The sequence below is a fragment of the Triturus cristatus genome, chromosome 3_1, assembly GCF_964204655.1.
Source record: "Triturus cristatus chromosome 3_1, aTriCri1.1, whole genome shotgun sequence".
NCBI lineage: Eukaryota > Metazoa > Chordata > Amphibia > Caudata > Salamandridae > Triturus > Triturus cristatus.
The window spans coordinates 99,223,444-99,237,177 of record NC_140583.1 but is presented as its reverse complement, the minus strand read 5'-3'; the positions used below and the strand labels follow the sequence as shown (position 1 = coordinate 99,237,177).

General features: G+C 47.7%; 1 protein-coding gene across 2 annotated transcripts; it reads left to right on the top strand.

Moving 5' to 3' along the window:
* The first annotated feature begins 448 nt into the window (after nt 1–448).
* On the top strand, nt 449–13,338 carry RAG1 (recombination activating 1). 2 transcript variants are annotated; one of them, XM_085643472.1, is made up of 2 exons: nt 449–534; nt 8,229–13,338. In XM_085643472.1, the coding sequence occupies exon 2, from the start codon at nt 8,249–8,251 to the stop codon at nt 11,477–11,479; it is 3,231 nt and encodes a 1,076-aa protein (XP_085499598.1). In that variant the 5' UTR covers nt 449–534; nt 8,229–8,248; the 3' UTR covers nt 11,480–13,338. The 2 variants fall into 2 exon arrangements, with proteins under 2 accessions (XP_085499598.1, XP_085499599.1); XM_085643473.1 differs by lacking the exon at nt 449–534 and adding an exon at nt 4,832–5,356.
* The last annotated feature ends 396 nt before the right edge of the window (nt 13,339–13,734 follow it).

Below are 13,734 nucleotides of genomic sequence, written 5' to 3'. Positions count from 1 at the left end.
CGAGCGTATTAGCTACTAAACTGAAAGACGTGAAGAGGCAGGGTCACGGTACCTTCTCCGTCGTTTGGTTAGGAGCAAGCACGGCGCAGGTTTGCGACAAGTGATGAGTTGGGGAGCGCGGGAGGGGGCGGTGGCTTGTGGTCTGCGGTTACCCTACAACTTGTTGTGTTGGAGTCGCTGTTGCAGGGAGCCGCTTGTTGTGGTCTTGGCGGTTGTGCATGCCCCAAAGGACAGCAGTTATTGGGCACCGTAAACATCAACAGCAAAGTGGCCCTTGCAGCAGCAGGTGCAGTTCAGAAGGTGCGGGGGGTGGGTGAGAAGGGGTGATATTGAGGGTTTCTGATTGGATGCTGGAAATGGGGGCGCTGGCATGAGAGGTTTCTGTGCTGAGGGGAGCTTGGATAAAAAGACACCCAACAGCCCCCTCTTCAACTCATCTGAAGAAGGAGGGCGACAGTGTTTTATCATTTATAAATGCGTGCTGGCCTCTCGCTGTGAAGCGCCAAGCTGCAGCAGGGGCAGGTTGGCGAGGAGGTGAGTGGATGGCAACTTTCAGTAGCTCTGGGGCTAGAGGCTGGGGGATCATGATAAAGTGTCTGTGCAACTAAGATGTAATCCCAACTAGGCCTGTATTAAAATGTGTGATCCTGGGCAAATTCGTTTATCGCAGTTTTATTTATGTCCAAATGAATTCCTAAGCGAAACTGAGAGCAAAGAGAAACGGGCAAATGTACAGTTGGATGACTTTTCTTCTCTCTGCATAGATTCACAATATTACCTTTCACAGTTATGGATAATTATGCTTGGAAACATGATGTATGTGTTATATAAATCGTAATATTACTGTGCACAAGTATGTGAACCTTGCAACTGTAAACTCTGCTTGGATAATATTGAATTAGGCAAATTGTTCAAGCCAGCCTGTATTTGAATACTGCCTTGAGATGCCCTGCCCATCGCTCTTCAACCTGGGTGGGTGGGTGACGGCCGTGCACAATACAACTCTTAAATGACTTAATAAAAAAGTGGCCATGGGCACCCATAGTCGTGAGAAATGGAGCCAGTGACTTACACTTGCAAAGCACACCCTTAGGTGTTGAGAGTGAGCGGAGGAAGGGACTACATACAAAGCAAGAGGGGGAACTCCTGTCAAATAAAGACTTCAGGCAATTGGAATGAATTCAGTATTTTCACGAAAATAGAACATCACACTTAAACTAGGGTGACCAGAATTTTAAAGACAAAAACCGGGACATTAAACAACAAATAGAAGAAGGGCTACAATTTTACTTCAACCTAGCTCACAGAATGACAGCGCTCCCCAGCAGACAATTTACAGAACAGACAGCAATGTTTAAACCCTGTAGCTTGACTGGTAATGCAATTGCTTCCTTGAAATAACTGCTAACTATCCCTGCTTTGTAAAACATAAAAAGCACTATCCGCCGTTTTCAGTCGACCCTCTTTAAAAACCGGGACTTGAGCTAAATTTCTTCAAATCTGCCGGGACAGGTGGTGAAAAACGGGGACCGTCCGGGCAAATCCGGGACGCCTGGTCACCCTAACTTAAACCCTCTCTCTATATTTATATGTACATAACATATACACATTTATATCTGTATATATGTGCAGAGAGAGTTGCACATGCCTCTTCGCACACACGCACAGAGCTAATGCTTTAATCGCAACCACGTACATCAATTTACATAATTTAAAGCATATCGGTTCTGTTTCAACCTCATGACCTGCTGAGTGCACATAGATCACAGCCGCTCAACCAACTGAGCTGTAAACCTGACGCTCAAGCCCACGGCGTTCCGTTACTAATAAGTGTGAATTTTTCATACTGGGAAATTGTGTGTTACTCCTACTACTGATATGGATAAACCAAGGTGTTGGGTGATGTGCCCAAGATAACACTCGGCGACACACCAAAAGGAGGAGCCGGTTTTTGAACTCTCTCTTTTGAAATCCTGCCCTTATTCACTTAACTGTATCAGTAAATGAAGATTATTGCACTCAAACCCCAGGCCAGATTTATAAAACACTTTGCACCGGTGCAAATGTACCACAAGTGACGTAAAATGGCACAACATTTGGATTTGAGATGTACTTTCCTTAGTCACCACATAAGAGGCTGAAACATGCCGACACTGATGAGGGTGTAAGGATATTATATGCTGCCAACGCCCGCCTCATTGTTTTTGTCTATACGGGGACACTCTCGATTAAGGGGATACCTGGTGTCCGCTGGGTATTTTTAAGACCCCACTAGGATAATCTCATAAGTGCTCCATGGAGTATGGTTTGACCTCATTCGGAACTTTAGGAACCAGGGTGAGATCCAGGGATGACACACGTCACTGCTAGAGTGGGTGAGGGTCTTCGCCAACAACAAGGAAGGTTGTCTGGGGGTTTCCTGCCCTTGAGATCCAAAGGTTGTACAGTGGCTTAAAATAAGCCCTCTGCAGCGGGGAGGGCTTGGGGCCAGTAGGCCCCCCTAGCAAAAGTGGAAGGCGGTGAGCCGAGGAGTGGTGGGCTGAGGAGAGGTGGGCCGCGGAGTGATGGCCGTTCTGTGTACTGTTCAGGGGGTCCCCTCAAGTTTTGTCGCGCGACGGAGGTTGTGTGAACGGCTGACTACGAGAGACAGTGAAGTCCCACCACGATAGTGGTGGTGTGATCGCATCTCGTCAAGGTGCGAGATTACGAGTGCTTTGAGGCAGTTCTGAAAGCGCTTTCTGGGAGGACCGTTCCTCATTCTTCAGGAGAGAGCTGGTATCGGGCCTTCTTGGTTTCCTTCGCAGTGTGTTCCTTGAGGATGGCTTTGGTGTTCAGAGTGACGCCAAGTAATTCAGCATTTGGTGAAGGTTGGGCTCGGTCTGTGTCCAGGCTCCTGTCACTGAGCCAGGCCTGCACCGGCTCTTGGTGAATAGGAAGTCTGTCTGGGGGGGTTGTCCTTTAGGAAGATGCTGGGCCTCGAAGTCTGAGGAGGCGCTGGCAGTGTTTGGGGCGGTGAATGTCTGGAGAGGGCGCTCTCTCAAGTAGACTTGGGCGTTGTCAGTATATTTGTTTATGTAAGGAGTTCTATGTAGTGCGTGCTTGTCACCAAACGGACATCTCTGAGTACCGTGAAAGTAAGGCTATAACACTGGAGAACAAAAGCAGGTAAGGGATGAGAATGCATAAGGAGCAGGGATAAGGTGTGATGTCACGGTGAAGGGTGCAAGCCGAGGGATGATGCATTTCAACAGGCGCACTGTCCTGCATGGTGGTGCTGCTGGTGGTGAGTTCAGTCTCAGGGGCTCCATATACTGCTTGAAATGTTGTGAGATTAGATGGAGGCCTTGTTCATCGACACGTGATACAAATTCCCTGGGTGCAGGTGGCGCCTGGCCGTGTAAATGCCTTTTATTCCGATTTGTTGTTTGTGTCTGTATCTTCTGTAGATGCACTCAAACCTGACATGGCTCTGGCCCTCCTGGGTCTAAGTTGGACACTTCAGCACATGTTATCACCACTGTTTTCAGGAAGGTCTTCGTCTGTGATGAGGTGGCCCTCTCAGCTTCACCCAAGCCCTACAATTTCCATAGGGGCGTGGAGGGACCTCAGAGCAGCGGTAGCAGACACTGTGCCCATTGTGCACCAGGGGCTGGAGTGGCATCGGTGCCCAAGGTGCGAGCCTCACACTCATGTACACCTCCTACTGAACATGCTTCCCTGCCTGCTCCTTTCCTGGCCCTTTGACCGCCAGGATGGAAGTCCCGTTCCGCCTCCAGCTTGGCCCGCCTGGCCCTGACTCCAGTGACTGAGGTTTAGGGAGCTTGGTGTCTCTTCCTTTGCTGGTCATCAACTCCCACAATGCACTTCCGTAGGTGCTGCATGGGGCATCAATGCGCTGCATTTAAGCTTCTTCAGGGCTCTTTGAAAGCCAGGGAGCACACACGTGGCTTCAGGGCGCTTTAAGGTAATATATTCATATACAGATGCAGTCCATGCAGAATTCAGGAAGCGCACGCAGTGCGCCAGGCAGAGTGAACTCGGCGGAGTGGAGTTTCATGGGGCATTGGTTGAAGCAGTATTTCGTTGCCATGTCTAAATGCAGACATTTTTTGGCGGTCTCAAGTTCTCTCTTCCTGAGCAGTGTATGGCAATGTAGCATTTATAAAGTGCTTAGTCTTAGTACTTCTACAGGAGGCGCCTAAGTGCTTCTCCACACAATTAGCATGCTACACCATACAGGTGTGTGGGTGAACGCGCGTTGTCTTTGCGTTGACCCTATGCGGGCTGATGCCCAACGAGGTGTGTTTATTGTGCTGTGGGTGCACAGCGCTAGGCGCTGTGATGGCTGAAGCACTTTGAGAGGTAGATGCACTTTATTGTATAGCTTGTGGTATGCTGGCAGCTCTGATCAGCTCTGCGTTCAGGCTGATTGGCTGTATCCAGAGGCCATCCAGTCTGCGATCTTAGGGATCCGGAGCTCGTGCACAGAACAGGTGAAAAGAACAAGGGACCCCGCCCCTCCCCTCTCCAACCCTTAGGTTACACCATGCTCCTTTCAGCCCCGCGTCACGTCTTCTCATGGATGTTTTGGGAGAGCTGGGGCGAAGTAATAACAGATATTACGAACAGCAGAGGGCCATATTACAGGTAACACAAGCAATGGCCAGGGTGTCATGAACAAAGGGTGGGCGTGGCCTGTGTCACGGTCTTCCTGCAGTTCTCGAGCCTCAATTCTTTCCTAGAATGTCAACCCTCTCGCCCTCTCTTTACTTCACACTCACTTTCCATGTCGTTTTCGTTTTCTCTGCTTGCACCCTCTCGGTAGGGTGACCAGACGTCCCGGTTTTGCCCGGACGGTCCCCGTTTTTTGTGAAATGTCCCCGTGTCCCGACACTGTACTCCAATGGAGTCAAATGTCCCCGTTTTAGAACAGTGTCCGGGTTGAACAAAGAAATGTCCCGGTTTTTTACTGTTCCGGTTGCGCGCATGCTCTGTTTGCACAGCTTGGTGACGTCACTGAGGTGAGCGCTGTAGCAGGAAGGGAAATCCTTTGAAGAGAGACATGTTCTCTCGGGATTTCCCTTCTCTTTGTCTACACAGCGCCACCTACGTCATCATGCAGCTGGTTAGAACCACCTGTGACCGGCATGACCCTGATTTTACAGCCTGCAGCAATCCACCGTGACCCTGCTCATCCTTAAAGCGAGCGAGGGTCGGACAGTCTCAAACTACAGCAGAATCCAGCAGCAGCTTCGTGACGCCGCCCCAGCCCTACCAGCACCGTCGGGACACTGCCTTGCATCAGAGCTGCATCATCCAGGAATCCTTGCCCTCCCAGCCTGCAAGCCCGCAACGTGTAATTTTAACCCTGAGAGTTTTATCCGCACCAGTGCTGGCTTCCTGGGGGCGCCGTGTAGCGTTTCTTTCCCCCAGCAATTACCAGGCCTCACATAAATGTCAAGAGTGTGATTAATTATCTTCCTGGAGACAGATCAGCATTTTGTATAGTTGAGGTTTTGACTTGGCTGAAGTTAGTGCAGAGGGTTAATATGCCTGCTGCAAAGAACGTGTACCAAGTAGATTACAGAGTGTGTATGATGTAAACAGATTAGCAGGGTTACTGCTTTCACAAGAGACATTTTTTTGCTACTTGCAATTTATAACTTAAAGTCCTAATATAGAATAGTGAGCTATTAACTTTCATCCTAGAACTGCATACACACTGCAAGGTATACATTATTAGAACATTGATCAATGTTTCAAAAAGGGTTAATCTGGCTAGAAATCGATTCTTAATATTAAAGAAAACTCCCAACTATGCTGTTTCTTTTTCGACTCTGCGTTTGTGCTTCTCCACACCAAGCACTCTTAAACTATACTGCCTACCAGTATGGATGACATGTGACTCCTACACTTTCAGTCCTTTGGCTTATGTAACATTTCCTATACACTGATTTACACACGTATGATTGATTGTCTCTGTGTAATGTGTGTGTGATGCAAAGTGCTTGGACACCCTACACTGGTATGAGTGGCGCTATATATAATGCATCTGATAGAGTGTGGTTATGGTGACTTGGTCACTGTTAAAGGGTGCTAGTGAGAGAATCCGTGGTGGAGGTGGTCATTGGGGGGGGCGCCAACAAACATTGTCGCACAGGGCACCACCAGCACTAAAGCCAGCCCTGTCTTATATGTTCTAAACTATTTACTATGCTAATGTGCGTAAATGTTTCCACGTAAATAAAGCAAACATTATTTATATTTCAGTCAACTGCGCTGAACGTAGGGGGAGTGCTTTATGGGAAGGAGTATTCTACAAACAGCAGTATCTGATTTTGACGATGACAGAATGTGTGTGTGTGTATATGTGTGTATATATATATCTATCAAACTCGCTAGCGATGCACTCGTTCACTTCCTCGTGGCAAAAACAAGAGCACAAACTCCTCTTCGATTGTGCAATTTTCTTTATTGTTCAGTTAACAATCCCAATATATATACTTATCTAATAAGAAAACAAACTTGGACTAAAGCAAATGTTGAGGCAAAGTCTGTTTAAATGGAATTAATGCTTACTGCCGATAAAAGACCTCTGATTTGTCATCTGTAATGCTTCATCTCTGTCTTGGAGGGAGCTGTCGTAGTCCTTTTTCTATGTTTATCACAGCTGTCAAATAGTCCTACTTTTATGTCGGTGGTTACTGCAAATCGTAGACCTACTTCTATGTCTATGACCTGTCCCCGTTTTTTGTTTTGAGAATCTGGTCACCCTACCTCTCGGTCTCTCACTGCCCATATCTTCCTCCCTCTCTCTATCGCGTTCTTTTTCTTCTTGAACTTCGTGTACCTTTCTCTCCCTTGCTTCACTTTTTCTCCGCCCTTCCACTCTCACCTTTTGTCTCGGCATCTCTCCCTCTGCCTCCCATTCTATCTCTCTTTCCTATTTTCCTGTTCTCCCTTTCTGCTCTCTTCCCTTTCCCGTTCCCTCTGCGTATCTTTCTCACCTTTTCTCACTTTCTTTCGTTTGCCATATCTCTCTCCATCTCTATTTTTTCTTTCTTTAAAAAACCTTTCTCTCAAACTGCCACCCTCTTTTCCTTTCCTTCCTCTCTCCTTTGTCCATCTCATTTTCTCTCACTCCCTCTCGCTTTATTTCCCCGTCTTTCCTCCCCTTTTCTCCAAAATGTTCCCCTTCTATTACCATCTCACCTCTCTAGCTCCCCTGCTCCTCTTCTTCATCTTCTTTTGTCTTTCTTCTCACATTCCCTCTCTTACAACTCTCACTCGCTTTCTGTAGTCTTCTCTCTCTGCTATATCCCCCTCCCCCGTCTCTGTACAGCATCATTCTATTGTATTTCTCAATTTCTTTCTCTATTTCTCTCTATGTCCCTCTAGTCTAACTCCTTGCTTCACTATTTTCCCTCTTTCTCTGGAGCCTTATATTACCCCGCCCACAATCTCTGTCCGTCCCATCTGTGGCTCTCTCTTTCTCCTCCTCGTTCTTCTTCTCCCCCTCCCCCCTCTTTCTCATAATTTCTCTAGCTCTCCTTCTGCCTTGTGTTCTCTCTCCCCTCTCTTCTTGTCTTCCTGTAACTCTTTCTCTCTCTGGTTCACCCCCTCCCCCTCTTTCCACTTTTCCCCGTCTTGTTCCTTCCTCCGCTCCTTGCTTCCTGCGGGTGTTCGTCCTCCTCTGTTTGTGTCGTTGGTGAGTGCCGCTAGGTGTTAGCGCTGTGGTTAATGCACCTGCAGGCTGCTGCACTCGTCCTGTGGGTTTCCTGACGTTAGCAGATCTGAATCTGGGCACGGCTGACTCGGCTCTTTTTTCTAGGCTTCAATGACGTTAAAACAAATCCCTAAAATGGCTCATAAGAGTATCTTAACGTTCCCTGTTTTTTATTTCCCCGCTTCTCCCCCGGCATCACAGTGCAGAGACGATATAAGGGTTGCAACGACAGATACCCCCTCTGAGAACAGGATGTACATCCCACAACTGGACAGCACAACTACTGTCGATTACATAAGTGTAATGTGATGAGCTGTGGTTTTTTGTTTGTTGTAAAAATGATAACAAAAAGCATTATCAAAAAAAATAAGAGTATCTTACTGTTGGTGAGGCTGAACCACTATGCGAAAAAGTGCTTTATTACAAAGACTGAATACTTGATAGTAAAAGATACACAGATTGCCTACATTTCTGTACTTAATACATATGTTTCTTCTTTCAGGAAACGCGGCTCCAGAAAAGATGGCGGCGTCTCTTTCCAGCGTTCCTCGGCAGAACATGCCCTCTGAGATCCAGCACCCCTACTCCAAGTTCTCAGAATGGAAGTTCAAGCTCTTCCGGGTCCGCTCCTTTGAGAAGACGCCCTCGGAAACCCTACCTGATTCTGACCAAAGTGAGACAGAGGACTACAGAGCTGCGGAGCAAGAGGAAGTCGAGAAGCCTGGCTCTCTGGAACTAGCTGTGACGGAAAGCCCTGGAACTCCAGAACAGTCTGAAGTGGAGGAGCCAGGCTCTCTAGAAGATGTCCCTCCTGTTGGTTTGAAGCTCTCCAAAGCACAGGTGGAAGTCACGCAACCACTCACCAACATCAAAGCTGCACTGCAGGAATCCAACACCACCAACCGCCGGACACACCTGAGAGAGAGGGAAGTCCACACCGACAGACTCCAGAAGCTTTGTCGCATTTGTGGGACATCATTCAAGACTGGCCAGAGACATCCAGTCCATGGGCCTGTGGACCAGGAGACGCAGGAGCTTCTGCGAAGGAAAGAGAAGAAGGTCACTTCTTGGCCAGAGCTGATCGCAAAGGTCTTCAAGATCGACGTCAGAGGGGACGTGGACACTGTCCACCCCACCTGCTTCTGCCAAAACTGCAGGGCCATCATCAAACAGAGGTTCAGCAGCACGCCCTGCGAGGTCTATTTCCCCCGGAACGGTGCCGTACAGTGGCAGCCACATTCAGCTAACTGCGGGGTCTGTCGCTCTGCCAAGCAAAGCCTCAAAAGAAAGATGGTATCTCAATCAAGCCTCCAGTTCGCCAAGCGGCTAAAGATAAGTGCCGAAAGGACCAGGAAAATAAAAGCCAAGAAGAGGAAACTACTTCAAAAAAATAAAATCTTGATTCAGAAGATTGCAAACTGCCAGAAGATTCACCTGGGCACAGATCTCCTCGTTGTGGACTACCCGGCAGACTTCATAAAGTCAATTTCTTGCGCAGTCTGTGAGCACATCCTGGCGGACCCCGTGCAGACTACCTGCAAGCACCTCTTTTGCAGAATCTGCCTTCTCAAGTGCCTGAGGCTTATGGGCAGCTATTGCCCCTCCTGCAAATACCCCTGCTTCCCCACAGATCTTGCCACCCCAGTGAAATCCTTCCAGACTGTTTTGAGCACGCTGGTTTTGAGGTGCACGGTGGACAACTGCAGTGAGGAGGTCACCATGGCCAAGTACAATCAGCATGTCTGCAGCCACAAGGAGATCAAAGGGAAAGAGGGCTATGCCCACATCAACAAAGGGGGGCGCCCTCGGCAGCACCTGCTCACCCTAACCCGCAGAGCACAGAAGCACCGCCTCAGGGAGCTGAAGATGCTGGTCAGAGACTTTGCTGACAAAGAGGAGGGCGGCGACGTGAAGTCAGTGTGCCTGACACTGTTCCTTCTCGCCCTGAGAGCCAGAAATGAGCACCGTCAGGCAGACGAGTTGGAAGCCCTGATGCAAGGCCGTGGCGCCGGCCTTCACCCGTCTGTGTGCTTGGCCATCAGAGTGAACACCTTCCTGAGCTGCAGTCAATACCACAAGATGTATCGGACCGTGAAGGCCATCACTGGGCGCCAGATTTTCCAGCCCCTGCATGCTCTCCGCACAGCCGAAAAAGCTCTCTTGCCGGGCTACCACCCGTTTGAATGGATGCCTCCTCTGAAAAATGTATCCTCCAACACAGAGGTGGGCATTATCAGTGGGCTATCCGGCCTGGTGCAGTCTGTCGATGAATACCCTGTAGACACCATCTCAAAACGGTTTAGGTACGACGTCGCACTAGTCTCCACTCTGAAGGACATGGAAGAGGACATTTTGGAAGGCCTGAAAGCTCATGAGCTGGACGACTACCTCAGCGGTCCATTCACGGTGGTCGTCAAGGAGTCTTGTGACGGGATGGGTGATGTCAGTGAGAAGCACGGCTGTGGACCAGCAGTTCCAGAAAAGGCAGTCCGGTTCTCGTTCACCATCATGACCATTGCCGTCCATCACAACAAAGACAATGTGAGGATTTTTGAAGAAAGCAAGCCAAATTCAGAGCTGTGCTGCAAGCCCCTGTGCCTCATGCTCGCTGATGAATCTGACCATGAGACTCTAACCGCCATCTTGAGCCCACTGATAGCGGAAAGAGAGTCCATGAAAGGCAGTGAACTGATGCTTGAACTTGGTGGCATCCTCAGAACATTCAAGTTTGTGTTCAGGGGCACAGGATATGATGAGAAGCTTGTGAGAGAAGTTGAAGGACTAGAGGCATCTGGCTCAGTCTATATCTGTACCCTGTGTGACTCGACACGCCTTGAAGCCTCCCAGAACATTGTACTCCACTCCATCACTCGGAGTCACAAGGAGAACCTTGAGCGGTACGAGATCTGGCGGTCCAACAGACACCATGAGTCGGTCGACGAGCTGCGGGACAGAGTGAAGGGGGTTTCAGCCAAGCCTTTCATTGAGACCCTCCCTTCCATTGATGCCCTGCACTGTGACATTGGCAATGCAACTGAGTTTTACAAGATATTTCAACTCGAAATAGGGGAGGTCTTCAAGAACCCCATCGCCTCAAAAGAGGAGAGAAAGAGGTGGCAGTCGACTCTGGACAAGCACCTGAGGAAGAAGATGAACTTGAAGCCCATAATGAGAATGAACGGTAATTTTGCAAGGAAACTGATGTCCGTGGAGACCGTTGAGGCGGTATGTGAGCTGGTCAGCTCTGAGGAACGGCGGGCAGCTCTACGCGAACTCATGGAGCTGTACCTGAAAATGAAGCCAGTCTGGCGATCCTCATGCCCAAGCAAGGAGTGCCCAGAACTCCTCTGCCAGTACAGCTACAACTCTCAACGCTTTGCAGAGCTTCTCTCAACCAAGTTCAAGTACCGGTACGAGGGCAAAATCACAAATTATTTCCACAAGACACTAGCCCACGTGCCTGAGATAATTGAACGAGATGGGTCTATCGGTGCCTGGGCGAGTGAAGGCAATGAATCAGGTAACAAGCTCTTTAGACGTTTCAGGAAAATGAATGCCAGGCAGTCTAAGGTTTATGAAATGGAGGATGTCCTGAAGCACCACTGGCTCTACACCTCTAAACACCTCCAGAAGTTCATGAATGCCCACCTCGCCCTGAAGAGCCAGGGCTTCACAATAGACCCAGAAGCCACCTTGGAGGATACACTGGGCGTGGATAATTCAGAGGAACTTTTAGATTCAATAGAATTCTGATTGTGGGCGCCATCTTGAGTTGGTTTTCTTGCCAATCAACGTACCGACAAGGAGCAGCAAGGCGAGCTCCTTGTAACGACGGCCTGCAAGGCGTTAAGAAGCAGGAGTTTGTGATATGGAGGATTCTCGATGGGCGCTCCAAGAATCCAGTTCAGGAGCAGTGTGATTTAAGCGCAGTTGAGAAAAAGAGGGCAACCATTTTATGGACAGACGTCCCAGGGTTTGTTTGTTCATTCATGGACTCTGTGATTCACAAATGAAAAAGGCATGTAGGTGGTTAAAAATATTTAAGTGATCTCGAACTGTCACTCATCTTTGAACATCCAGCTGCCCAAGGGGGTCATGGAAACCTGGACTTCGAAGAGCGAGGCAGTGCACAACGCTGTTGCACTTTGACGCAAATCCTTCAATAATGTAGGCCACGATTCGCTACAGACTGCTGCCATGATGGTGTCCACACCAACAAGAGGACATGCTCGACAGTACTTGGTGTTATAGTTTTAGCATTATTGCAATAAGTGACCAGCTGTGAGATCCAATTTTTGCCCTTTGCTAAAGAGGGGAGTTACAGACTCTTCCCAGGTGGGACTTTGACAGATCAATACAACAGAGCAAAACCTGACCTAGGCTTATCGGAAACCCGGGGTTGGGTGTGTCTTGAGAGTCTCTACAAAGTCATACATTGATTTCAGTTGGAGGTTGTTGTCTATTATTTTGGAGAGTAAGGCTGCTTTTGCTGAACTATTGTAAAAATACTAGCTGGAGGTGGTGTGCGTTTAGGACGTGATAATAAGAATTGCAGAACATGAAGAGGTGCAAATTTGAGGAAGTAATCATGAAGATACTGTATATTATATCGCACCAATCAGAAATTAGAAATCAGAAATACTCGATTTCAGTTTTTCCAATGTCTGATGGATTTTCCACATTTTCCTATGCCTCCATTTTTCTTCTCGTTTTAGTGAATTAACACAGAATGCCTGACTAGTTGGCATAAAAGTCAGGATCTCTTATCTTACCTGTTATTCCAGATTATTCCCAATACTTCTTTTTATCAAGTTGCTGTTATGCAAATTCATGTAGTGAGCGTAATTGTTTGTGTGACGCAAATTGTGACATGCAAGTAAGTGTAAAGTAATTGAAAAGGCAGCATTTTCTGACTTGGCTGCAATGTACATCGAGGTAGTGATCCTTCGGTTAATAAGCAGGAACATGCCATATTGTTCGTCTCGTGGATATTTAGCCATATATGAGACCATTTGCTTGCCTTCTATCAAGAGTGGTCAGACTCAAGGTGCAAACAATAGATGTGAATATGCAAATCCACCCACAATCCTTTGGTGCGTCAGTACCAATACTTGTCGCTGTCAGCTAACCAATTCTTTATGTCCTGAACCATTAACTTATCTTTGCCACCCATCATGGGATGTGAGCAGCAGGTAGCCTTTTTAGGTGTCTCTCTCTCTCACACACACACTATCTCTCTCTTTCTTTCACTTCCGGTGGATTCTTAAAAAAACAACTGTCTTGTATTTGGACACTCCCATTTTCTTGTCCTTTTTAAAGTTTACACTAACCACAACATACCTCAAATCCTCAAACAAGAGGAATATTGCTTATTGTTTTTCCGTTGTAACATCGATTTGGTGATGAAATCCTACTTTGAGCACTTTTTAAATATGTTACCCACCTCTGCCGTTTATTTGATCACCACTTGTGTGGGCTGCCTGACAGGGTGCATTCACAACAGCCTCCACATCTGGAAGTTGTGTGGTTTTGTGTGGAGGCATGGGGACCTTTTTTCAACATTGTTTAAATGGACTGGATGAAACATTTTACTGAATAAAAACTTGAAAAGATTTTCGCTTCCTGATTTTTTTTCCTTCAATTTATGATAATATATTCGCAGCAGAAAGACAACATTTTCCTTCTTTTGTTATCCTTCCGCGAGCAACATTCAGTCAAATTCCCAGCCCTTTAGGGCACAGTCTTAGAAGCTTTTGACCACACAGTACTGGCCCGTTAGACCACAGGTGGCCAAACGCTGCACTTGCACAGACAAGGTGTGATGAAGCCACAACTGATACCGAGGAACAGGCCAAAACAGAACTATTAGAAACATCAGCAACAGGCCAAAAAAGAACTATCAGCAACAGGCCAAAACAGAACTATTAGAAACATCAGCAACAGGCCAAAACAGAACTATTAGAAACATCAGCAACAGGCCAAAAAAGAACTATCAGCAACAGGCCAAA

Bases quoted from the DNA above. Each gene is read 5' to 3' on its own strand.
- RAG1 (XM_085643472.1), top strand. From the start codon at position 8,249: ATGGCGGCGTCTCTTTCCAGCGTTCCTCGGCAGAACATGCCCTCTGAG.